Consider the following 24,415-nt stretch of genomic DNA (forward strand, 5'->3'; position numbering starts at 1 on the left):
CTGCAACAACATTTTATTAACATGCAAAACCATTATTACTAACCTTAGAAAGGGGACTTTTCTGTCTCTCACTTGGCTGATATCTGGAATGCATTTTTCCTCTGCATTTAAAAATGCATTTTAAAAGTGTGCTCATTTTAAAAAAAAGTCAAGATACTGCAAAATTCCATAAGCAATCAGAATCATAATAGAAGTGTCAGTTCAACCTTGTTATTGATGGCAGTGCTCTAAATTTGATGGGGAAGAAGTCATATAGTGTATTCTTTCTTGGTTCATGTATTACATGTATTTACAAGAAGATGGGAATTTGGACTTTATACTCCTGATATTGTTGTGTTAGTCACAAGCAATGACATGCCTTTTTTAACAATTGTTTTCTTGACAGAGCTTCAGTTTTATTTTCTAACTGCAAAAGCTCATTTTGTTTCCTCTTTTCTGGTGCTGATGGTGAGTTTGTTTTCCATTTTTGGAACACTACCTGATTTGGGGATGCTCTAAAGAGAATCATTTTCCATAGCCTTTCTGCCTTTGGCTGAAGTTAGAAAGCTTTATTTAGTTTCAAATCCCTTTTCATTTCAGTAGTGGAGACAAGGAGCAGTTATCCAACATAAGCTGATAATCCAAAGGAAAGATTAAAAGTATATTCTTACTATGAACACCTAACATAGCCTATAATTTGATAAGATGGTTCATAACATTGAACAAATATAGGTACTAATAATAACTAGTGCTTAAATGGTTTTATATGTCTTCGAGACACTACAGGTCTTTCAACTCAATTACGTTTGCACAATATTTATTAAAATGCAACTGAGGCATGTGATTGTTATCTTTTAATCTTATGTGTCCCTCATTATCAGAGCACCTGATTACCACAGTGTCTGTCATGGATGGAATTACTCCTAGTGATAGACTAGGCCTTTTGAAGCTGGGCCAGGTGAGCTATTGGTCAGGTCTCCACCTTGTCAGTCCTGGTTTGGTGAAATGGTCACCAGTTACATCTCAGATAATTTGATCTGTGTTAGTCTTAGTCAGTAGTCAGATGTTCTCTTAGAAATTGGATGAAGCGATAAGATCTATTACATCTGTTCATCCTAACCATCTTCTACATATTACTGTCCATTTAAACCAATTGACACAACAGCCTGAGCATGCTTCAGCACTATCTCAGTACACAACTTGCCCTCTTAATTCAAATAGCTGAAAAAGGTTTTTGAAAATGTCAGGTGGCTTTGCCTTGGTTTGGATGAGGAATGCTCACATGCCTTCATATGGAGTGCTTTTCTCTGGGGAAGAAAAGAAATAAGCTGCAACAACTTCTTAAGCTGCTCCAGTTTGATTCATATTCGCTGCCAGACCACACTAAATCAGTAAAAAAAAAAATTGGTGACACAGAATGAGCAGTAAGTAAATATCAGAGCTTCACAGATGACGTATTCAGTCACATCAGATGCTTCCAGAATGAATTGGTTTTAGTTGCTCACTAGTTGTCTAGGAACCACTTCCCATTTTGGTTCTCTTGGGAGTATTTGTATATGGAGATCAAAGATGTCATGTGCCAAATCTTAAAACTCACTTTAGTTCATTTTCTCCAAGTCTTGGCTGAGGTCTGTTGGTAGGATCATTGGAAGGAACCATTCATACTATCCTGCTCTGAGGATACATCAAACTTCAGTTTTCAAGACTTTTAGGTTGGCACTTCCTTGTCAAATTTTTCAAGGTACTGATTAGAAAGAGCATCTACAGTCCGGACAACACCACTTACTGAGAAGCATTGTGTGCATGAGAAGCCAGCCCTGATTTGTGTCTTGCATACCTGGCAGAGGTCCTCTGGGGATCTTGGGACTCCCTGGAATCTTTGGCTGTCTGGTGTCCTCTGCTTGTCATCTTCAAGTGGCGTCCGTGTTTTGAACATTTGACCATCAATCTTATTTGTGTTTTTTTCTTTTTCTTTTTTGCTTTTTTTCCCCCCTCCCTTAAATGTTTTGCTTCTGGGCTCTATGTCCTGCCTCTAGGGTTGAAAGATCATCTTTTTGCCCTCAGTAAGTCTACTGTAGCCACACAGAGTACAAACAGGCCAGTATCCTGTTTATCAACTTCTCTCCGGCACTGATCGAAGTGACTTCCTCTCAGTCTAAGAAGAAAAGGTTTGACAGAGAACCTGTCTGAAACATGGGGGGGAATTTCTCTATTTGCTCCTGAATAAAGTACGTCTGTCTACTTTTCTCCACTGCTTGTGGAAAAATAGGATCTCCAATGTCTTCCTTCACACAGTCCTTTTATTTTGTGTCTTATGCTCTCCTATTTCATTCCTGATTGTCTACTTCATATATTTCAACCATGGCAGATGTGTGGCTCAAGAAGAGACAAGAAATTGGCTTTTCAACAGAACACTTCGTGATCAAATTTTATCACCTGTCTGTTTGGCATCCATTTTGGTCAGTGTCAGGAAGAAGTTGATTAGCAAGTGCCAAATTCCAACAAACACCTCTGTCTTTAGTTGCCCATATTCTTTCCTGGCTAGCCTGAGATAGCAAAGGGATAGGGATCTTCCACATGAGGTCTTGTCTGCTTTCCTGGAATAAAAAAAATTTAGCAATACATACCAGCAGTATTTTCACAGGAAGTGTTTTTTGACTTGAAGAATAAAGACACTCAAACACTTCCGTTTCAGAGGAAGTGAGAAGATGAATAGTTTGGGAAAGTCCCATACTGAAAAGGAATGTAGGGCATATCTTTATAACTCTTTCATTGGAGTTAGTCATCACAGAAGATGTGTTATCCGTTAGCAAGGAGTAAGATACAGTTTAGTGTGTTCACTAATATGAGATGTAGTTTTTCTTCCAGCCAAGACTAAGCCAATACACCTCTAATGAAGCCTATGACATTCATCGTTCTTCCATACCTGGAATTTGCACCGGCGATTTTGACGGGCATTGTTTCTGTATTGCTACTGAAGTGGAATGTATCAGTGCAGCTCACTGTCACAGACATGATGAACGTCTCAACAGAAGTAGTTAAAGCAGAATCAAGCTAAATTATCTTCATTTACAGTAGCATTGCTGTTTGTCTTATGCAAAGGAATGTAATTAAATCATTTGTCTGTTCCCTTTTATTTGTCACTTTAACTGCTGCCAAATCAATTAGCTTTTACATGGCATAACTTGCTTTCTCTTGTTTGATTAACTAAAGTTGATAATACATCTGTACAAACTTGGAATCAGAAGATTAAGTTCTGTTCTTTGCTTTTCATTCACTTGTTACATGCTTTTGGGAAAATGGTGTCACCCAAATGCTGAGTTGCTTCATCTATAAGATCAACATCAAGCCCTTTTTCTTGATGCTCTGGGGTTTCTATGAGTCTCAGTAACAGAATACAGTCATTATCATCCTTGACTAAAAATGTTCTACCTTACTATTCCTTATTATTACTATAGTTCCTCCATCAGTAACAAACATGCTTGTTGTTTTTCATCTCCCTAAAAATATTCATGTTTTGAACCTCATTAGAATTTAGTATGGAATAAATTTATAATAAGGCACATTTCAAAAAGATTGAAAAAACTGTCTTCTAAAATTAAACAGGACAACTATTTGGGTTGGATTTTTTTGGTTTTTTGTTTGCCATAACTGGGGATGGATTTGAAGGTTAACAAAATGATCTGCTGGGAAATTGCTTTTCTATTGGTGTAAGTAAGAATCCATCCTACTGGACGAAGAGTCAAGTCTTAATTGTTCACAGAATAACTGTTCAAACAGTGTAAGTTTATGAAGGCAAGGCAGCCAAGGCCTGGTTGGTGTTAAACAATAATTACATAATCTGAGTTGTAAAGAACAAGGGATCCTCAGATGAGGACAGAACTCCAAGATTTGTCTTGAGCTGTGAATTCTGGATTGATTCATAAAAGCTAGAGCCTATGAAGAGAGTTGTGTATAGCCAATTAAGTCATATAGTCAGTGGAAAAAGGTTACAAAAAAGACTGACATCACCGTATCACTTTTGATCATGGATGTTTGCTAGCAGTCCATGTTGATTCACTTCATATTAACAAGTTCTCTAAAGCAGCACACAGATGTTTTTCCAAATTAGTTGGTTTAGTTATTGGGAAATGCTTCCATCATGCATATATACAGCTTTGTAAACATATATATCACACGAAGCCTCTTTGCTTCAGAGCCAGTGCAATAATTGTTAGCTGTGAGAACACATATATGAACGTGATGAAATCATGCCGTTTGAGGGATTCTGCATGCTTCTTTTTACTGTTGACTTTAAATCAGCATTTGTACCAAAATAAAGAAAGATAAGAATAAAAGAGGGTGGAATTTCAATTTTATTTTTATTTGCTTCACTGGTTGCTATTTTATAATTGAATTGCATGTAAAATTTCATATTCAAAAGGTTCAGACTGAGACAAAAGAACTGATTTCCCTGTTCCAAAGGAAATTTGAATTTTTATCTCATTATAGCTCTAAAATTCATAATTCTGATCACACTAGACATTTTTACATCAGAAGCTCCCACTCTAAATTCTAATCTAATTTCTGCTTCAGAATAATGCCTATAGGAAATCTGTAATGTTTTTATATTACTGCAGTTTGTTCTCAGAAGGTCTGAGAACTTCTTGTTTATAAAAAAAAAACAACCCAGACATGCAAGAATTGTGGTTGTATAAACAATTAAAACCAGAATCCTATATAAGGCCAAACATAAATGGTAATCCTCCTAACCTTTAAGGCTTTCCACATTATCTCTTGGGTGTTGAAATTTTGAAAGTCTAACTATACTACAAAAGTAGCCCTTATCTCTGGAAATTCTCCAGGTTTTGGGGCAGAACGTGAATGAGGTCATATCAGCAGCATGGAAATATATACCTTTAAATGCTAAAGAACTTTGTGGGCTTTCTTTCAAAATAATGCAGTGTCATTTCACTGCTTGTATTTAAGTCTTGCACCAATTATTACAATAACTTTAAAAGTAGTCATGTTCCAAATGAGAACGTAAAAGGATGGGAAATAACAAGTGTACTGGTTCGCTGCTGCAAGCCTCTGCCAAAAGCGAACCTGGCCTGACAGTTAGAAGAGTGCTGAGCATTCATTACTTTTCTGGAAATAATGGATGTTTTACTGCTGCCAGTCTGTTCCCTTTAGAAAGTAATCCATTCAGCTCATAAATCAAGAGCTGAAATTTATTTAGAATAATGGTAACAAAGTCAGTCCCCCAACATGAAGTCAGTTTTTGATGAGTCACTACCTAGTCCCAGAGACGTCATCCTACTACTCACAACGGGTAATTAATGCAAACAGGAAATGGGACCAGTAAGTGGAATACTACCTATAAGAGTTTGTGTATTTATTGAGGTTTTTTAAACTTATTTTTGCTATTAAAATATATGAACTAAGATTGCTAACCAAACTGTATTGATAGTGAGGTGCTAGAAGCACAACTGACTCTCTGTTTTTCAAACGTGTTTTACTTCATTATTCCAGTTGCTGTGGCTCAAGATGATTTTGGTTCCTGAGAACAGCTGATTTCCTGCATTTCTGCCATTCGAGCTGATAGAGAGCTGCAGAAAAGTGAGTTTATAACTGGCTGTTAGTGATGTAATACACAAAAAACGCCAAATCTTTATAGATGCTAGGCACTCGGCCCTTCCAACACATCTGTGTAGCTATTGCTGGCATACAGCTCTGTTTGTTTCTTGGTTTATGACTTCTGTTCATATTATATTGTATTTTTTGAGCACCAGCCTCCATGTAGGATGTTATTTCATGCACTCATTAATTAGCTCTCAAATTTTTTGCATAGTATTATCGACTCTATTAAATGAGAGGAAAATGAGATTATAGACTGATTAATTCACATGCTTAGTATCAGAAAGGAGACATTTACAATGCAAGAAGAAAAGTCCAACACTGATAATACCCAGTCTGGACATCAGATGATGCAGAAACCTGTAGCAGCTTTTTCACATGCAGTGCTTTAGTGCATACATAATACTTTCAGAAGGAAGAAGAAAATAATGTGTGTCTTTGACAAACATCAAGTCTCCAACAAGGAGTTCAGAGTATAGCTTATTTGGAAGGACCAGGTGCATTTCAGCCTAGTAGATATTACTTTAAACACGGATTCTTCAGGGGCATTTTCAATAAATATTAAAGCACTTAGCAATGATGTTTTGAAGGATATAAAATAAACAGACAAATATTCACTGTAAGATTGGAATGCACGTTAAACTCGGGCCATTTTTGTTCGTTGACACTGTCATCAGTAGCAGTTATGGAGCTCGCATATCTCGTACAGAACTTAAGGAAGAGCGTATCTTAGGACAGACTCATGGGAAATTGTTTTACCTTGATCCTGGCCAACCGAACTTCAGCTACATCAGTGGAATGTTTTTCCTAGCAGAAGCAGAGGCTGAGGGTGAGGCTCATCTCCTGAGTTTTATGGCACAAAAGCATGGCCAGAGCATTCTTTGAGAGCCAAGTCAGAATGATTCCACCAAGTAAGAGTAGTCCATTGTGCTAAAATCTAATTACCACTACTTGTGGAACAAAACTAGAATGATCCTCTTCCATCCTGTATGAAGACAGGTTTCCCCCTTCAAAACATTGCAGACAGAAGCATCTTAAACATCTCTTTTATCCTCTGTTATCCTACTGTTAATAAAGAAAGGGAAAAAATCAACACTGATTATGAACTAAACCATAAGAAAGAGAAAATAGAAATAGCTTCTAATTATTACACCTTCCATTGGACCCCTTTTCCTCCTTTTATCTATTGTGTTTTGACCTACTAACAGATGTTTTAAGAATACATTTTAATAGGTATTGTGATACTTTGTAGAGTGAAGCTTTCAACTCAAGTTATGTCAGAAAGAGACATCAGGAAAAGAATCAAAATAAATGGTCAGAGGTGAAAGGCTAGAAAAGCAATGAACTTTTTAAATTGACAGGTAGACTTGACAGAGAACTAAATGAGACCAGATTAAATAGTCACAGGGCAGAGAAATTTCCTGAGAGATGACAAATGATTATACATCCACTTGCCATACTTGCAGTGTGGCAGCTTTTTATTAGTAATTGATAACAAAAGAATGCCTCTGTTTTGTAATCTTCCTCTGGCATTAAAATAATTTACCCTGAATTTCCCATCTGCACATGCAATGATACCTTTTCATTGCATACAACTTCACACCTTGAAACTTGGGAAAGGTTTACCTCTAATCAGCTGGCTGTCTATTAGTGTTCTCTTAACTTCTTAAATCTTAAAAAAAATATCTGTATTATGTTCTTTTTTCTATTTAAGTTATTAAAGTTATATTGATTACATGTTTATTGCATGGTTTATTCACATTACATTAATTTTTAAGTCAGTTCTTTGAACTGTTTTGCTTTTCTGAAACTGTTTCAATGAACTCTTCATTCCCAGTTTCTGAATCTTGGGCTTGAAAAACACATTTACTGTGTATGCAGTTAACAACTAGAAATGGTGTTGTGAAATTCCCGTATTCAATAGGGCTAAATGATTCATATATAATTCAGAGACTTGATCTTGCAATTTTACTCAATGATTTACTCCTGTTGATTTCAGTATAGCTATGTGCAGAATAGATTGGCAGCCTCTGAAGCTAGCAAAACTATTTCAAAGAACATTTTGTTATTAGGAATTGTCAATTTTTTTAACCAAACTGGTCCCTAAGCTGAAAATTGCAGGAAAATATCTGTTTTGACAAAATTCACAGTATCAATTTTTAAGTTTTAAAATCATCAAACCTTTCTATATTGGCATTTAAATTCTATTTCTTGGTTTGAAATTATTTTCGCTTTTAATATTTTATTTATATTTTTAAAATTTGAAAATATGAATATCAACTTTGAAACATTTCTTATCAATTGTATCCAAACAACATGTTTCAGTTTAACTAAACTGATGGTTTGGGGGTTACTTTTGCTTGATAACTTACAATATTTACACTCTGTTTGGATTTGGAAGAGAAGACTTCAAATGTAAAATGCTTATATGACAGGAAATAATTTCCCTACATATCTCTAGTGGTTAGTGGTCTCTCCAGAGGACAGTAAAGTACAAATAATAAAATAACTAGTATTTTGAATATAGAAGTAATGACAAATCAGAATGAGTGGTGTGACTTTAATTAAGGGTGAGAGAAGCTGATTTATAATTTAAACTGGGAATTCAGCAAGCTCTTTGATTACAAGAACTGTTTGACACCATTTTTTAAAGGATGGATGAACAATCTGTGGGTTATGGACATTCTCCTCAGCAGCTGTTCTTTATTTATCATTATCAGATTTACTTGCTTGCTATATAAAAATATAATGATTTATCATCTAATTCAGATGAAAGCACTAATTATGATGAAACAGCAATGCCTTTAGGGGAAGGGGGATAAAAAAAGACAGAGGACTATTTTATATAATACAATAATAGCTTTCTTACTGCACCTTTCACTTAAGGAAACTAAAATGACAGCTCCCTGCAGCTAGGATTTCTTTAATTTCTGTCTGATGGGGAAGTGTTCCACAGAACTGCATTTACAGATCAAGTGTTACAGAAGTTTGTTCTTCCAGAAATTGTATTTTCTTTTCTATTGTTCTAGAATACTATTATTTCCTTTTACTATCGTTGTTCCATCAATTAGTGCTTAGGAAAGAATCTGTCCCTGACTGAGGATGCTGTTATTTCTGTTTGAGTGGGGAAAAAGAATCTACGTCAGCAGAATTGCCTCAAAAACTTTCATGTCTGTGCTTACCTTCCAGAATACAAGTCTGCTTACTTAAAATGCGATCATCCTTCAACTGTTCTCATTTTCTGGAATTAGTTTAGAAGATCTTGTTGAGCAGGTATTGTGCAATGCTTTGAGATAAAACAGCATGCCTTATCTCTTAGGCCTGTAGATTGACAGCTTGGATCAGGTTTTCTAGGCTAAGAATGGAAACTTACTCGGGGCTGACTTCAGTTCCTGTGTAGAGACAGCTGGAAAAGGTCAGGCATTATCACTAGACAGGTCCTCACTGTTGCCTATGCCTAGCTGCTGCATAAAAGATGCAGCTGAATTTTGTTGTTTCTCATCTCATCTCTCATTCTATATTGGGGGCATCACTATGTTTGCGGGCTGGCTAGGTAGATGAGTTAGCTGTGTAGCATTAGATCACAGAGTCACCTCTGTGGTGATGTTCAGGTACAGCTCAGTTATTTCCTTCTGCTCTGTGTATGTCTCTGCTATGGAGCTTTAACATGGCTCAGAATTAGTTCTCAGATCTCTTGGTGCTTTCAGTATCTCATCAATCAAAGGGTTTGTAAACTCCTTTGTGTTATGAAGGTGATGTTTTTACTCCAGGATCTGTTCATCATGTCACAGAGAATACCTGATTTCTCTGCTTATTCGACTCTTTCTGTGAGTGAGTCAGAGGTAAGCTTGTTAAATTTCATTTGGCTCTATGAGTAGCTGCAGTATAAATTTACATGTGTATAGAACGTATTTGCTTGATCTAATAATTGAAGGTAGCATAAAATTTGTTTTGCTTAATCAAAGGAATGTCCAGTCTTCTGAAAGTACGCACTATGGTCAGCTATTTATTGAACCAGATGCTGATGTGTTTGAAATGATAAACTGAGTACCATCCAGTAGAGAGAAATTGTGTTTGGTTTGCTACTGAGGTTTCTGACCAGAATCACAACAGAAAGTCAAGTGAAATGTCCCTAGCATATAACTAAAATACCAGATGTGGCTGTAAGGATAACTAGGGTATTTGGTCTTGTTCTTCTTATAATGCCAAAAAAAGGGTGTTAAACCCCTCTCTATTGCTCCATTCAATTGCTCTATTTCAATGTACCATATTCCATTTCAAAGCAGACCTTTGGATAGATGTAGGTCTGGTTTTACATTCTTTATAAGACAAAATTTTGAAAGATTAGAAGTGTCCCGTCTAATTTTGAACTTACAGTTACGCTTTAAAATTATTTCTTTTCCCTCTGGCATGCCACAGGGGACGCATGACTCCATACAATCATGTGTCTAGGTGCTTAGTTTAGCGTTTAAATCAACATGCCAAGAGTTTACACCTTCAAAGTTGCAAACTGTAAGAAATCAAGTCTTAGATAATCAAGATAATCACTCTCCATGCATAAATGTGCTTATCTGTTAATGCACACTACCATTTTCTCTGCAAAGTAGACAAGCGGCAAAGAAAATAGTCTCATGCTATATATTCAGAGGAAAAGGACCTGGGGGTGCTGGTCAACAGCCGGCTGAACATGAGCCGGCAGTGTGCTCAGGTGGCCAAGAAGGCCAACGGCATCCTGGCCTGTATCAGAAATAGTGTGGCCAGCAGGAGTAGGGAGGTGATCGTGCCCCTGTACTCGGCACTGGTGAGGCCGCACCTCGAATCCTGTGTTCAGTTTTGGGCCCCTCACTACAAGAAGGACATGGAGGTGCTGGAGCGTGTCCAGAGAAGGGCAACGGAGCTGGTGAAGGGCCTGGAGCACAAGCCTTATGAGGAGCGGCTGAGGGAACTGGGGTTGTTTAGCCTGGAGAAGAGGAGGCTGAGGGGAGACCTCATCGCGCTCTACAACTACCTGAAAGGAGGTTGTAGGGAGGTGGGGGTTGGTCTCTTCTCCCAAGTAACAAGCGATAGGACAAGAGGAAATGGCCTCAAGTTGCGCCAAGGGAGGTTTAGATTGAACATTAGGAGAAATTTCTTTACTGAAAGAGTGGTCAGGCCTTGGAACAGGCTGCCCAGGGAAGTGGTGGAGTCACCATCCCTGGAGGTATTTAAAAGACGTGTAGATGAGGCCCTTAGGGACATGGTGTAGAGGGCATGGTGGTGTTGGGTTGACGGTTGGACACAATGATCTTAGAGGTCTTTTCCAACCTGTATGATTCTATGATTCTATGATTCTATATTCAGAACTGGTTTACAGTTTTCGGGACTTGCTGTGAGGAAGATCTCTGTCAGATTAAAACAGTGTTGGAACTCATGAGCCAAAAAAGTAATTTCTGATCTCTTCATGCCCTCTTTATAGTCTCAACAGACAAATTCAACCCAGTGCAATTTGCTTTGTAATTGTTCTGAGCAAGAAGTCATGAAGTACTTATAGCATGACTAGATACAAATTAATCTACAACCGAGAAGATTTACTTTTACTCTGTAGCTTTGATTAAAAGATCAAAGCATTTGTTCTACAAACTGATTCCAATGCAACAAAGGATGGAATATATGCCACACACTTAATTTAATCACGAAAATGTTTCAGTTAACTTCAGAGAGAGTAGTCATGTGCTTAAAATCATGTGCATGTTCAAATCTGTTGTTGTTTAAAGCTTGCATATGTAATACTTACCTTAGTTCTCTTTAAATTGCCAAACTGGTAAGAACACCAACTCTAACAGTCATCAGTATTAAGTTATTCATAGCACTCAGGCATCTGCTCAGACTTCAGACTGCAGAACTTCTTAGCTCATACTAAAATAATAACACTAACAATTACAGCCTCGTTGTTCTTTGACAGAAACCCTTTGAAAATCTCATCAGCAAGAACTCTTTTTGTCTCAACAAAAACACAATGTACAGGTCCCCTGCTCTTAACCCCAGGATGCTTTAAGAAGAATCTAGTCTTGTCCAATTGCAGTATTATTGATGAGTGAAAGCTTTTCTGTGCTTCATAATGCCTTTAAAAGCAGCACAAACAATATTTGTCCGTATAGTATGAACCCTTTCCAACTGATCATTGCCATTATATCTCTTTAGACTTCTAGAATTTGTCTAATAGAGAATGCAAGATCATATCTATGTAAATCCAGAGTCCTGTTTGAAGTTAGACACCCAAAATTGAAATAGAGAGGGCTTAAAATGTCTTTCAAAGCATGGTCTGGGCTCATCCGGGCTTCAGTTATAAAATCAAAACATACTTTCTGAGGAGAAAATTTTAAGCCATGCAGCACTTGCTAACAGCATGCTGGGGCATTGCATTAGTATCAACGGACAGAAAAGAGAATAGAGCAATAAAAGACCTCCTTTCCTAGTAGTTGTCCAGCACAGTATCAGCTGGGCCTGATTTTCCTTTCTTTGTGATGTCCTTAGTAACCATTGCCTTAGAGTCATTCATATAAGAATAGACTAAATGACTGAATGGACCATAGAGTTCACTTTTCTCACCATCAGAGGAGAAAAATACAGACATATTCACTGCCATGAGCACCAATTTCCTGCACTCTTAAGTTACACTCCAAGTGAGAAGTAGCTGATCTAGCTTGGAATCTACCCATTAGTATCAATATGACATGAACATTTCCATGCCCCATTTGTCCCAAAGATTCTTTGGCTGCAAACTGTCTTTTCATTTCCATCTCATTTCTCCCTTCTTACTTGATGTCTCTTTTTGCTTCTGTGCTTCTGTTACTTCTTCCTTTTATTCCCTCTTCCATCCCACCTTTTTTTTTTTCACTAAAAACTAAAAAACCTTGCTCTCAGCTTCTTTCAGGCAAATTGAGTTTGTTTTGTGCAGTAAAATCTCTGCCCTTCAGGATCTTTCTGCAAATCCTAAAGTACTTTTAGCTCTTACTTCCTTAGACCACTCCATAGAACGAGTCCAAGACCTCAGGAGACAGCAGCTATTCAGGCATGGGAACTATAATGTACTCTAGGATCAACCCTTTTGTTTCCGATAGTTCTTCAGTACTCTTCTTTCCCATCTTGTTCTGCAAGCCAGTGCATGCCATAATACTTGCCTTTGATCTCCACTAGAGCCTGTTTGGCTACTGAAGAGCTATAATGGCAGTGATGAGTTGGAAAAAGTTCTTACCGTGGTCAGGTCAATTAAGGCTTATTTGTACACTTGGGCGCTGACAACTATATGGACAAATATTGTTTATGCTACTTTAAAAAGCATTACTAAGCACAGAAAAGCTTTCACTCGTCAATAATACTGCAATTGGACAAGACTAGATTCTTCTTAAAGAGCAGGGGTTAAGAGCAGGGGACCTGTACATTGTGTTTTTGTTGAGACAAAAAGAGTTCTTGCTGATGAGATTTTCAAAGGGTTTCTGTCAAAGAACAACAAGGCTGTAATTGTTAGTGTTATTATTTTAGTATGAGCTAAGAAGTTTTGCGGTCTGAAATCTGAGCAGATGCCTGAGTGCTACATTTGAAAAAGGTGCCATTAAACATTTGTAACATTAATGTGGTATTAAACAATGTAACGTTATGCAACAATTAAACATTTGAAAAATGATTTCCATGGAATAATGTTGATTCTCTAACGTTTGTCTGTACATGCAGCAAAATCGCATGGTGTTATAAATTGAAAAATAAATTTAACATCAATTGTATGAGGCAAGAGTGATTCTTTTAAGGCAAAATGCTAATAGAGGAAAGAAATAGTCATTTCGTATAGGCTCTGGCTATTTAAATGTCATCTGATAATCTTTATTGTGTGGAAAAATGCAGAAATTCTTCTCATAGCTTTTGGAGAATTTTTACAGAGACTTCGTCTTCACATTTCTTTCATTTAAGTTTTATAGATGTCTTTTCCCCATGCCTTTCTTAACTGACTTTCCAGGCAGATGAAATTAAATATATTTGGCCTTGGTAACTAGAAAGACATATATCTATGTAAATCTGCCTGGTTTGAAGGTATGTGTTTTGGCCCTCTTCCTAGCACATGCCTTAATTCAATCATGCACTTTTTACTCTTTTTTTTTTATTCAGTTCACGATCAAAATATGACAACAGAATCGTAGGTGTCAGTGAGATCCCAATCAGGAAATTCTCGTTATTCTGAGCCTTCTTCCTACACATACATGAACTGACTTTCTATAGTGTCACCAACAATTAATAATTTGAATTGGGAAAGAAACAATTGCTGATGAGTTCTTCTTTCCCAGAAAAGTCAAATTGAATTCAGCTGGAGAAAAAATTTAAATTACTTTGACCATGATAACTTGCTGTTTTCTACATTCTTAGGATGATGAATATAGATGCAACTGATCATGGTTTCCCTTCCCCATATACTCTCTTTTGGAATGCGAAAAGACAAGCTCCAGCTCTAATCCTCAATAAAGAGGTAACTGGCATGCTGCGACTTTTGAAAGTCATAATTCATCTTTCTTCTTCAGGATGATTTTCCTTACAAGTTCTGTAACATAAGGTCTTATTTCTTCAACAGAGACAGTAGAGTCCCAGGCCTTCACTACTTTCCCATTGGGGTCCACCAGGTATTTCCAGAAGTTCCAGGTTGGTTCTTCTCCTGTAGAATCTACGGGGAAAAAAAAAGTGGAAACTTAGAAATGAAAACCACGTTAGCCAATTCTTGACATTTGTTCATGTCAATTTGATGAGTACCCTCTCAGAGGAAGAAGGAATGTAAAATTAAGAGGGAGTTCAGACTGAATAATAAGATTAATTTTCTGACAGACAGAGAGTTTTAACTAGACGGTAGCCCCCTGGAGACTAATGGAAATATCAAGGTTGAGACAGACAGACAGGAGAAAGCACTATAATCAGTGTTAAAGTGTGTGCGTGCATGTGTGTGTGTGTCTGTGCTACATAGATAAATCTGAAACAGTTGAACATTGATAGGAAAATGGAATTTGGCATAACAATATAGCTGTACCAGGACTGATTACTTGCTTGCTTATCCAGAATTTTTCCTCCAAAAGCACCCAGTATCATGTGCTTCAGAAGAATGGTTCAAGAAATGCTACACGAAGAAATAACAAAGTAAATTGGTCCAGGAGGTTAGGTTTCCTCCTAATCCTCATCTACTACAGTTTTTCCCTCCATGAACACATACTCATTTTACATGAGTTGCGTTCTTATCCTTTACTATTCTGCTACATGACTAACAAAATTTTCAGGATTTTCAATCAGACCAGGTTGATTTTCAATCATCCCACCAATAGCACAAGTACAGACGCTACAGACAAATTAGCATCTTTTTCCATTGATTATACGTTGGGCAAAATCTCATAAGGAATCAGGAGATATTTCAAAGTATCATCAAGACACAGCCAGACCTACACTGTTAACTATCTTGTCATTATGCTGCATAAATATCCTGCCTCCAGCAGCCTCCCTTTTTGTGTGGACCAACAGGGAAACGGAAGTATTGCAAGTTTCATGTGACATGTCTGCAGTAACAACCCCGCTGGGCAAAACACAAATGGAAGGATGTGAAGAGGATTAAAGGGAAGTTTGGCTAGCAGAAAGATCCATTACAGACACCTGGAAGGAGGTGTGCTTGGGGTAGGCAAAAATAATACTCCTTTAAATTCAGTAGTATGTGGGAAAACACTGTGGTGCTGGAGAGAAGAAGCAGCGATATGGTCCTTGCAGAATGCAGCTCAGGTGATACCATGTCACATTGGGCTTTATTATATATCATTGCTGGAAGACATTTCCTTCACATTGGATAAAGACTGACATTTTAGTTTAGCATTTAAATTGGATTTTGAGCATTCGTTCAGTGTAAGAAAAGTAGTGCCTTAATAGAGAAAGTAGTGCCTTGATAGAGAATATCCTGCTTTACAGTGTATTTTGTCAGCTGCCTGCTAAGAACCAGCAAAACCTCTTCAGGTCTCAGTGCTACCTATAATGCAGATTAGAACTGGAGGAACTGTACAGTATGGCTATTCCAATGCTTGGCAAGGAATGAGGAAGGGAGTATTCAAGAACACCTCTTAGTGCCTGGTTTCACTTTTTGATTGTTGAAGTAAATTATGTAGGTGCTTTGCTTGCACTTATCCTACAGCTCTTGAGATGAATCTTATAAATCCAGCCTGCAGCAGTCGTGTCACAGGAGAAGCACTTACGAGACTGCGAAGTGGAAAAAGGAAGATCAGGTGTTGTATGCGTACAGGAGAATATTTCAAGACCTGTATTCCATGTAGAGGTTTATTAGACTAGCTTTTACAGGGCATCTGTTAGCGTAGTGTCTTCATCCCTGGAGATCTTTTTAGAAGGTTAGAGAAAGCTATCAGGGGTGACACAGAGGGAAATCTTGCCTTGTGCAGGAGGATGGACTACATGACTTCTGACCTCTTTGACGCTGACAATTCTGCGCTATGATTCTGTGAACACAGTCATAGATATCTTTTTTCTGTTGGATGGTATTTTGTGTCAGAGGAATTCTACACTGGGGAAACAACCCTCCAATGTTCCAGATTACTCACCAATTAAGTACTTGAAGGCAGGAATTGCACCGGCTCCGCTGACAGCAATTTTGCTGAACATAGGAAAGGAGGCACCATAAGTCTTTCGCGCAAAACTCTCAATTTCTTTGTTAGTGTCTGGTTCTTGCTGCCCAAACTGATTGCATGGGAATGCCAGCACATTGAAATGATACGGGCCGAGGTCTCTCTGTAACTGTTGTAAGGCCTTGTAGTGGCTATCTGTATACCCACACTCACTTGCAACGTTGACAACTAGCGACACCTGAAGAACAAGAGAGATTAAAAAATGTGCTGCATGTGTCAATTTTCCAATAGGTAGCTGGGATGCAGATCATTGTAAAAAAATGAGAATGTCTAGAGAACTGTGACTGAACACTTATGTTTGAAGCTACATCAAGTTCTCTTCACAATAGGAAGATTTAATATTTCTTTTATGTATTCCCATTTGGCAACCGTGAAGATAATAAACTGCTAAGCAATCTTAATTCTCAGTTTACGGAGAATCTATGTTTCTCTGTTCTGCCTTTTGGATAGTTTCTAAGCATATTTAAGAAATTACCATCCAGCTAAGATATACCAAGTTGCATGAAACAAACTTGCAAATTAATGTATTTTTGGTAGTTTCTTTATCTATTGTGAAGCATCTGTTCTGCAGCATCTTTCCTTGTACAGAATTTAGTACTCATACAGAACTGGCTGATCCATTTATCATTGCTAGTGTAGATGTCTTGACCTGGAAGTTAATAGAAGCAATTGCAGGATTTTGGGTTGGTCTACACAGTACGGACTGTAAAATTTCCCACCATTTCTAGAGTAAATCTACTCAGTTGTGACAGAATGACGACAGTTTTTGCATAAAGGTTTACTGCCTCATTTAGAGATCCCAAGAAGTGAAGACTGTGCCCACTATCCTTTAAAGTCATTCCTGTAGCTGATCATCTTTGACGTTGTGCGCATTGTGCCACTGAGACATTACCACTAGGCACGTATCTGCCTGTGCAGATCCAGCAGAGAGGAAGACGCCAAACACAGATGAGCACTACGGGAAAATAGAGGCATGTGTAAGGAGGATACATGGTAGAACAGATTGTGCCCAGAGTTTGTTGGGGTAATTAAGTGACCTAACCCTGAGCTGACACGTATTACACAATTTCTCAACGCCTTGAAGAGCTTTCCATTGGTTTTTGAGATATTTTATCCTTAAATAACTTCTAGAATTTATTTTTAGACTTACAGTTTTTATTATTCTTACAAATTTTGTAAGTGTGAGTTGCCACTCATTCTACATAAATTGAGGCCATTCTAATATTTTCTTGAGAGTGGATTAAAGCTGAATGTCATAGATCTTTTAGATACAATATGATTTTATTCATAAAAACAGTATTACGCACTTTATAGTGATGTTTCTTTTACATATAGCTACATTCTAATCCTTTTTTCAGACCAATTTGTAAGAGTCATAAGGCAATATAAATATTATAATACTAAATATGTTTCTACCCACCTAGAATAAAATCAGGCATAATGCAGAAAAAGCATTATGATTTGGGAACCGAAATTCTGCCTGGTTTACACTGAATCCAGTGGGTTTCTACAGGTAATACATCAGCCCAGAAGCTGGTCTTTCATTCTCAAATTGCAAAAAAAGTTTTATTTCAATCAAGCCAACACATTCCCCAGTGCTAGTACAACAACAGTAGCTATTCGCATTGGATCTTTCTACAAGAGTTTGGAAGTTTCATAGAAGATGGCATCTTGGTTTCCTTATTGTCACTGTGAGACAGCAGTGTAGAAGGGTCCAATGCCGCAGGAAAGCCTGAAGCTTGGACACATTAACTGACCTGATCAAATAACACAGCAAGTAGCTGCAGGGCAAGAAAAGGAAGTAAAAAATCCTGACTCCAGGTCTCATACTTTTGTGTCTGTGACCACTGGCTTTGCTCAATTTAAACTTTGGATCCTAATGTTACTCTTGTTCCATATTGCCACATGTGTGCTTTTATACAAAATACAGAAGTATGTAGGAAATATGAATAGCGTGCATCCAATAAATTATATGAAAAATAAATGACTACATGTGTAGTTTTTAAGGCCAGAAAACAAACTGGCATATAAAAGCCCACAATCTGGATAAGGTATGGGATAATAAGATGAAATCCCTTCTAGGGCGATTCTAGGGGTAGAAACGAGTAAAGAAAAAGCTAAGGGGATGTTGTTGTTTATAATTTCTTACGTTAAACATTAACACTTACTTTGTGTATTTTGTACCTTCTATAGGTATATGGCTATATTTAAAGTGGTTTCGGAGCGGCAGTGTTTTCCCTGGAAGACAGGTAATCTTATAAAGCAGAACTTGATGTAATCTTCTTTGTGGTGTAGTGTGTCAACAGAATACAATCTAAGCAATCCCTGTATACTTGCATATGAAATATCTGGAGCCATCTAGCTAACTTGCAAAGCATCACATTCATTCAGACTACATTTACAAGCTCCACCTGAAATTTTAAATTCAGTCTCCTAAAACATCCAAAGATATGGCATACAATTAGCTTTTTTTTTCAGAGAAGTAATAATTTTATGATGCATTCCTGTTGCAGACTGTCAGCATGTCAAATAGAACTTATATATTGGATGTAAAAAAAAAATATTGGCAGTTCTGTTCTTTTTAAATAATCTGTATTTACCAAGCATAGTGACAACTGTAGTTTAGTATGATTGAAGATAAATTGCACTAAGAGTTGAAGTCACATGTAGTTCTTTCATATAGAATTCTAGAGGGTTTTTTAAATATAGTTTAAGACTCAGCATTCTCATGATGCAGAAGTATTCATATACCTTACTGTATTCATATCTACTGGTACTTTATCCCAAATAAAATGGTAATGCAAGAACTTATTGTTCGAGGTTTGGGGGAAATAAGGTTGTGTAGGTATTATGTTCATATTATAACAGATATGAGAGATGACTTGCCAATGAAAACAATCAAGCTTTTGTAACTTTTACTTGATTTTGAAGTTAGGAGGGCTTGAAAGAATTCACTCAAAAAGAAACAACAATTTTAATTTACAGCTGTTTAAAACCAGTGATTACTCAGCATGGCGGTGAAAGGCATGAGAGCTCACACTGCAAATGGTGCAAACTTCCAAACGTTCTCCCACAAAATCGGAGGAAACTACATGCAGCGCTTCTTAGAATGGCAGACGCATTCTGCTTCTCTTTTTTCCTTACAAAAATTCATTCTATTACTGAACTTCACAATTTCATAGTGCAAACCTCCTAAAAGTATATCTAACATATAATTAAAAACTTCCAGGATTTATTAGTTTTTCATAAGGAATGTTTAAAATGATTGTTTAAAAATCTTTACCAAGTTATCTTTCAAGTATCTGGTACCAGAAGTGATTAAATGTGGTGATTTTTTTTGTCTATATTTTATTTTTAATAAATAAGAGTCACTTTTTGTTCTCATGAAGAGGCTGTACTTTGACTTCTTACAACTATCAACGATTTAAATTAAGTTCAATATGCCTCTTGACTGACTTCAGGCTCTGAGAGTGCAAGTCAAGTACACCACCTAGTGTGCAGTGCAAACAATTCATCCTGGACCTTCCAAAGATTATTTAATTTAAGCTGAATTCTGTATTAGCTGTTGTCTGACCTCTTAATACTATCCTTTCCTTCCCTTTGCTTAGAAAACCCATGCTTTCCAGTAATGAACTAATTTATTTAACATTGCAAAAACATTTCTTGTTTTACTTAATGTTTACACCAGTGTACCTCCTTGAGGAAAAGATCCCTGGAGAGATTTATGAATCTGCTATCAGCTTCAAGTAACCCTTTGTGGATCTGTTAGCAGAGACAGTAGATACTTAGGTTTTATACCTGGAGATTCTGAACTGGCTCCATCTGACTGATGGAAGAACCAGCGACAAGTTACACCAACTCACAGAGTTGTTACCTTCATGGAAAAAACCAGCAATACTTTGTACAGTAATTAAGTATCTATACTTTGTATTTATGCATATTCAGTAATATTACATTCTCGGATTGCAGAGAGCTGTGATACAAATTCCCTCGCATTACTTTCAATAGTGAAATAATACTTTACATTTTTATAGTGCCTAATGCTTTTACATTATTATACTACCTTGGTTCAAGATTTCCAAAGCACTGGAATTACACCTCAGCACATTGTACTTAGCTGTGTGGTAGGTACCTACCTACCAGGCAGGCAGCTACGTAGGTACTATTATATCTAGATAGGTATAAACACAGCAGGGAACAGTTGATGCTTGGGAGTTCTGACTCCCAAATAGATATTATTTTTGTAAGAATACTGCCTCTTACAGCGTATCTGATAGAGATCATAAAATAAAATATAAGCTTTATTGAATTAGACAGGTAGATAGATTAGATATAGAAAACTAATCTTATTTGGATCCTGTTGATTCTTTTCCAACCACACACCACCACCCTTCATTTTTAATGTAGATGGGTCAACATCAGTATGGTAGCCTGGAAAAAGCATAGGAGGATGGCCTTCTTGTGCAACACAGTGAAACAGCCAGCTTCTTGATCCATTTCACTTCTGGTACTCTTTTTTTTAGTCCTAATAGTCCTCCCTTTCTCTGCTTTCAGGTAGATGTATGCCAAATTTTTAGCATTCTGGCAATACAATTTCTTATGCCCCCATAAAAAGAGAGTACTCCCTCACATATTTTTTATATTTTTATTGAAGTGGAGGATAGGTTATGTTTGTGCACGTTTATTTCAGAAAAAAAAAAATCTGTTCCTTAATTTTTTTAATTTTTGCTATTTCAGAATTGTTAGTACATTTCTTATTTACTATATAATGGAGGGTACTTGTGATTTGTATGAAGATGCACTGGAATGGAAAATGAAATAATATCAATCAGTTTTACTTTTTTCTTGCTAAGAAAAACTATCTCAATGATCTGAATACAGAATAATTTATATTAATAATAGTTATTGAAGAAAGATTCTGCAAGTCGTGAATTGCACTGATTGTTTCTACTTAGCATGGCTCTTGTGGTTTTAGAATTAGCAGATTTTTTTTTAATATATACTCTGGAAGCTTTTGGATTTTTTCAATTCCCAGTTAGTTTCTTGACTACAAATTAAACAGTTATTTAACTAAATTAGTTGAGTGACTGAATTGAAGAAAATGTTTTCTCTACATCTGCCAGAAAGCTTAAGGCTGTTAAAAGCAGGTTTAGCAATTAGCAGACTATTGTTCCAGGGGCTAACTAGTGACTCACTTTCTTTAAAACATCAGCAGCACTTACGTAGTACTTATTTGCTTTCTTTTAATAGCTTTAAAATATTATGATGAACCTATATCTTAACATTACTTATCTAACTGCAAATTTAAGCGGGTTTATTTTAAGAAATAAATGGGAGTTTTAATTAACCTTTGTCTACCTTGATATTGAGCTCTGACAACATAATGATAGAAAGGGATGTGTTTCATTGCTATAATTTTCTTTAGAATTGTGCACATGCATTCTCAAACGGCAGCTAGCCTGAACATTAATAGGCTCTCTGAATGCAAATCCTTTTGTTCCATACAGAAGCTGGTCATCACTTTTTGGAATAAACTATTCCATATGGCTTAGCAGAGATCAAGGAGTACCGTTCACTGACAGCGTTACGTTTTCCAAGGTACGGCTCTAGAGCTCTCCCTTATGAAACCAGTCACGCCTCGGGGGTGGCCTGGTATCATAGCACCATTGGAGATACACACACACACCCCTAACCTGGCATGTTCATGAGGTACCAGGGCAGGCTCTGCAGCTTCTTCCAGGGGGGATGAACACCCTCAGCTCTCTGCAGGGTGGCTGTAAGGAATTCCTCCGAGTTCCCCCTTTACTCCTTTCCATGTGGATTCTGGCCCTGAGGTAGAGAAGCTACAGGTGGTATTTGCTTATTTAGAAAGATTTGCAGATGACCTGCAGACAAAACATGCCCCAGTAACAGGATTTATTGACAGAGCCTTTGGAAGGAACTCCTAAAAAAAAAGCAAATATTGCTTAATAAATTCCATGTTTTTTCCAATATAGGTATTTGAGTGTGTGTTGGACCAGTTCTGCTCTATCTGAATTGTGAATGGACGGGGAGGAGGACTTTGACCAGATAAGATTCAGACCTCTCATTTCATCCAAATCTACCAGTACCCCTTTCTACTGAGCTCAGGAAAATGTGCATCTCCTCCCATGGGCCTTCTCTGCCTTCCTGCCAATGTTTTAGTGACCTGCTGCTGTGGACTAGTGAGCTCAGACACCTCGGTGAAGTTCCTGAGGAGGGGGAAAAGGAAGGTGGAAACACAAAGCTGGAGAAGAAGGGTGAAAGTGAGAAGCGGTGCCTGCCTTTTTGGGCAGCAGCTAAGCTGTCGGACTGCCTGGCTGCATCACAGAAGATGTGTCACTTGAGTGCTAAGGGCAGCAGTTGTGAGCTTTATGTTGATTCTAGCTTCTCTGATTTGTGAATGTGGCTGTAAGAGCTTATAGTATTATGCACCCCATGTGCTAGCTTCCCTTTTCACCCTTCCACAGGTACTGACCATCTTTCCTAGATGGTTAAACCACTAAAAAAAAAAAAAAAATCAGGTTACATTCAAGGAAATTGTTCTTAAAATGGTACGGAAAGCTCTGCCTAGAACTCCTGAATGTAATACGTAAATGAAATTTAAAAGACATCATAAAAGTATATGTGTGTCTATGTGCCCTTCTTCATATTGCTCTGTCACACTAAAAAGCGACAACTGGAATAGCATGATGTTGCTGCAATTTCACTATGCACCGATATTAAAATAACTACTTTATCATGTCTCTCGCTTTTTTACTAATTACGATGAAATCTGTTAACTCCATTAGCCGCTGAATAAATCCCATCTTTTTTTTTCAATGCAGAACATTAAAAAGGAATGGGATTTAGGTAAAAATAATTTACTAAAAGTCATGCAGTTAAAAGGCAGAAATAAGCTCCAAAAGTAAGTTATACAAAGGTACAAACTTCCTGAGCTTCAACAGCCACAACGCAGTGCAACTCATCCTGCTGAATGAAAGGCGGGCAGGCAGGCACTCCCTGCCTGCCACGTCTACAGGCAGCAGCCTGCACAAGGAGAGGACGCGGACACACACGGGGGTTAGATTGCAAACGTTTTATTTGAAGAGTGCAGAGACCTATGGAGCGGTATCAAAGGAAGCATGCAGGCAAGACTCCAGATCAGTTAAATAAGAGTCGTAAACCCAACTCTGTCTGCATGCGTGCACCAAGTTAATGTACAATCTCTCCACCCCCACTTGGTTTCTGCAGACATGCAAGGACCGGCTGGTTAGTGAGTCAGGGCGAGCGCTGCCCGCCTCCGTGCAGACTTACCGAGCCCCGGTATTTCTCCAGAGAGACTAGTTTGCCCCTGATGTTTACAACTTTGAAAGTGTAAAAATCAGGCTCTTTCTGCTGCGTAGCGGAAAATGCTAAGAGCAGGAGTGCTGCAATTACAAGGAGCATGGCTAGAGGGACGAGGAAAACTTTGGGGAAGGAAGAGGAAGGCTTGTGCTCCACACTGCCCTCAGGATCTAGCATGCTGCACGGCCGAGCTGCAGAGACGCTTGCCGCGATAGGAAAGCGCTGCCGCAAAGAAAGGACTGCTGCAAACGCAGCTTTTGCAACAGTCTGGCTTCTGCGGAGGGTTAGCAGGAGCTGTGTCCGTACCAGACCTCAGGAAGGTGCATTGATGGAGGATTCAAATACTCTAAAATTGAGTGTTTCATGGTGGTAGTGGTGTATTAAGTAAGGCCATTTATGGGTACAAGACAACTGAAACTGCTAGTTGGCTCAAGAATAGTAATACTGTCTGTGTCTCTGGGATACCAGTCAGATTGAGAGGTCTGCTTTAACTATGTCCTAGGAAAATCAGGGGTAGAGTTATTGTGATGTTTGATGGATTTGCAGGTGCCTTTTTTTAGTATACTAACTATGGCATCTAGTAACTACAGTGTAAATACGGTCAAAGGATACCAGTGGCTTGGTTGCTAGTGGTTACTGATGCAAGTGCTCTGAACAAGAGTCACAGCATACAGTCAGCAAAAACAGAATTCCAGACATGCCATGCACAGTATCCTGTGAAATGGAGCAACATTACCCAGGCCTTCAGGAAACTCATCTCTCTGTGCACCTGGTGGGCAAGAAGTGAGCGG

At 37.8% G+C, this 24,415-nt stretch overlaps 1 protein-coding gene across 1 annotated transcript; it reads right to left on the reverse strand.

Moving 5' to 3' along the window:
• Positions 1-13,731: 13,731 nt before the first annotated feature.
• GPX7 (glutathione peroxidase 7) lies at positions 13,732-23,801 on the reverse strand. Its single transcript, XM_075157032.1, has 3 exons — positions 23,595-23,801; positions 16,197-16,458; positions 13,732-14,281 (listed from the first exon to the last, which is right to left on the reverse strand). The coding sequence occupies exons 1-3, from the start codon at positions 23,799-23,801 to the stop codon at positions 14,118-14,120; spliced, it is 633 nt and encodes a 210-aa protein (XP_075013133.1). The 3' UTR covers positions 13,732-14,117.
• Between the last annotated feature and the right edge of the window lie 614 nt (positions 23,802-24,415).

This window comes from Calonectris borealis, chromosome 8, assembly GCF_964195595.1.
Source record: "Calonectris borealis chromosome 8, bCalBor7.hap1.2, whole genome shotgun sequence".
Lineage (NCBI taxonomy): Eukaryota > Metazoa > Chordata > Aves > Procellariiformes > Procellariidae > Calonectris > Calonectris borealis.

What these genes read in the sequence shown, in the direction of transcription:
- GPX7 (XM_075157032.1), bottom strand. Translation starts at nt 23,801, where the DNA reads ATGCTAGATCCTGAGGGCAGTGTGGAGCACAAGCCTTCCTCTTCCTTC. An exon ending in TGGAGAAATACCGGGGCTCG is followed by an intron (nt 16,459 to 23,594) that starts GTAAGTCTGCAC and finishes CTTGTTCTTCAG; the next exon opens with GTGTCGCTAGTTGTCAACGT. An exon ending in TGCCTTCAAGTACTTAATTG is followed by an intron (nt 14,282 to 16,196) that starts GTGAGTAATCTG and finishes TTTTCCCCGTAG; the next exon opens with ATTCTACAGGAGAAGAACCA.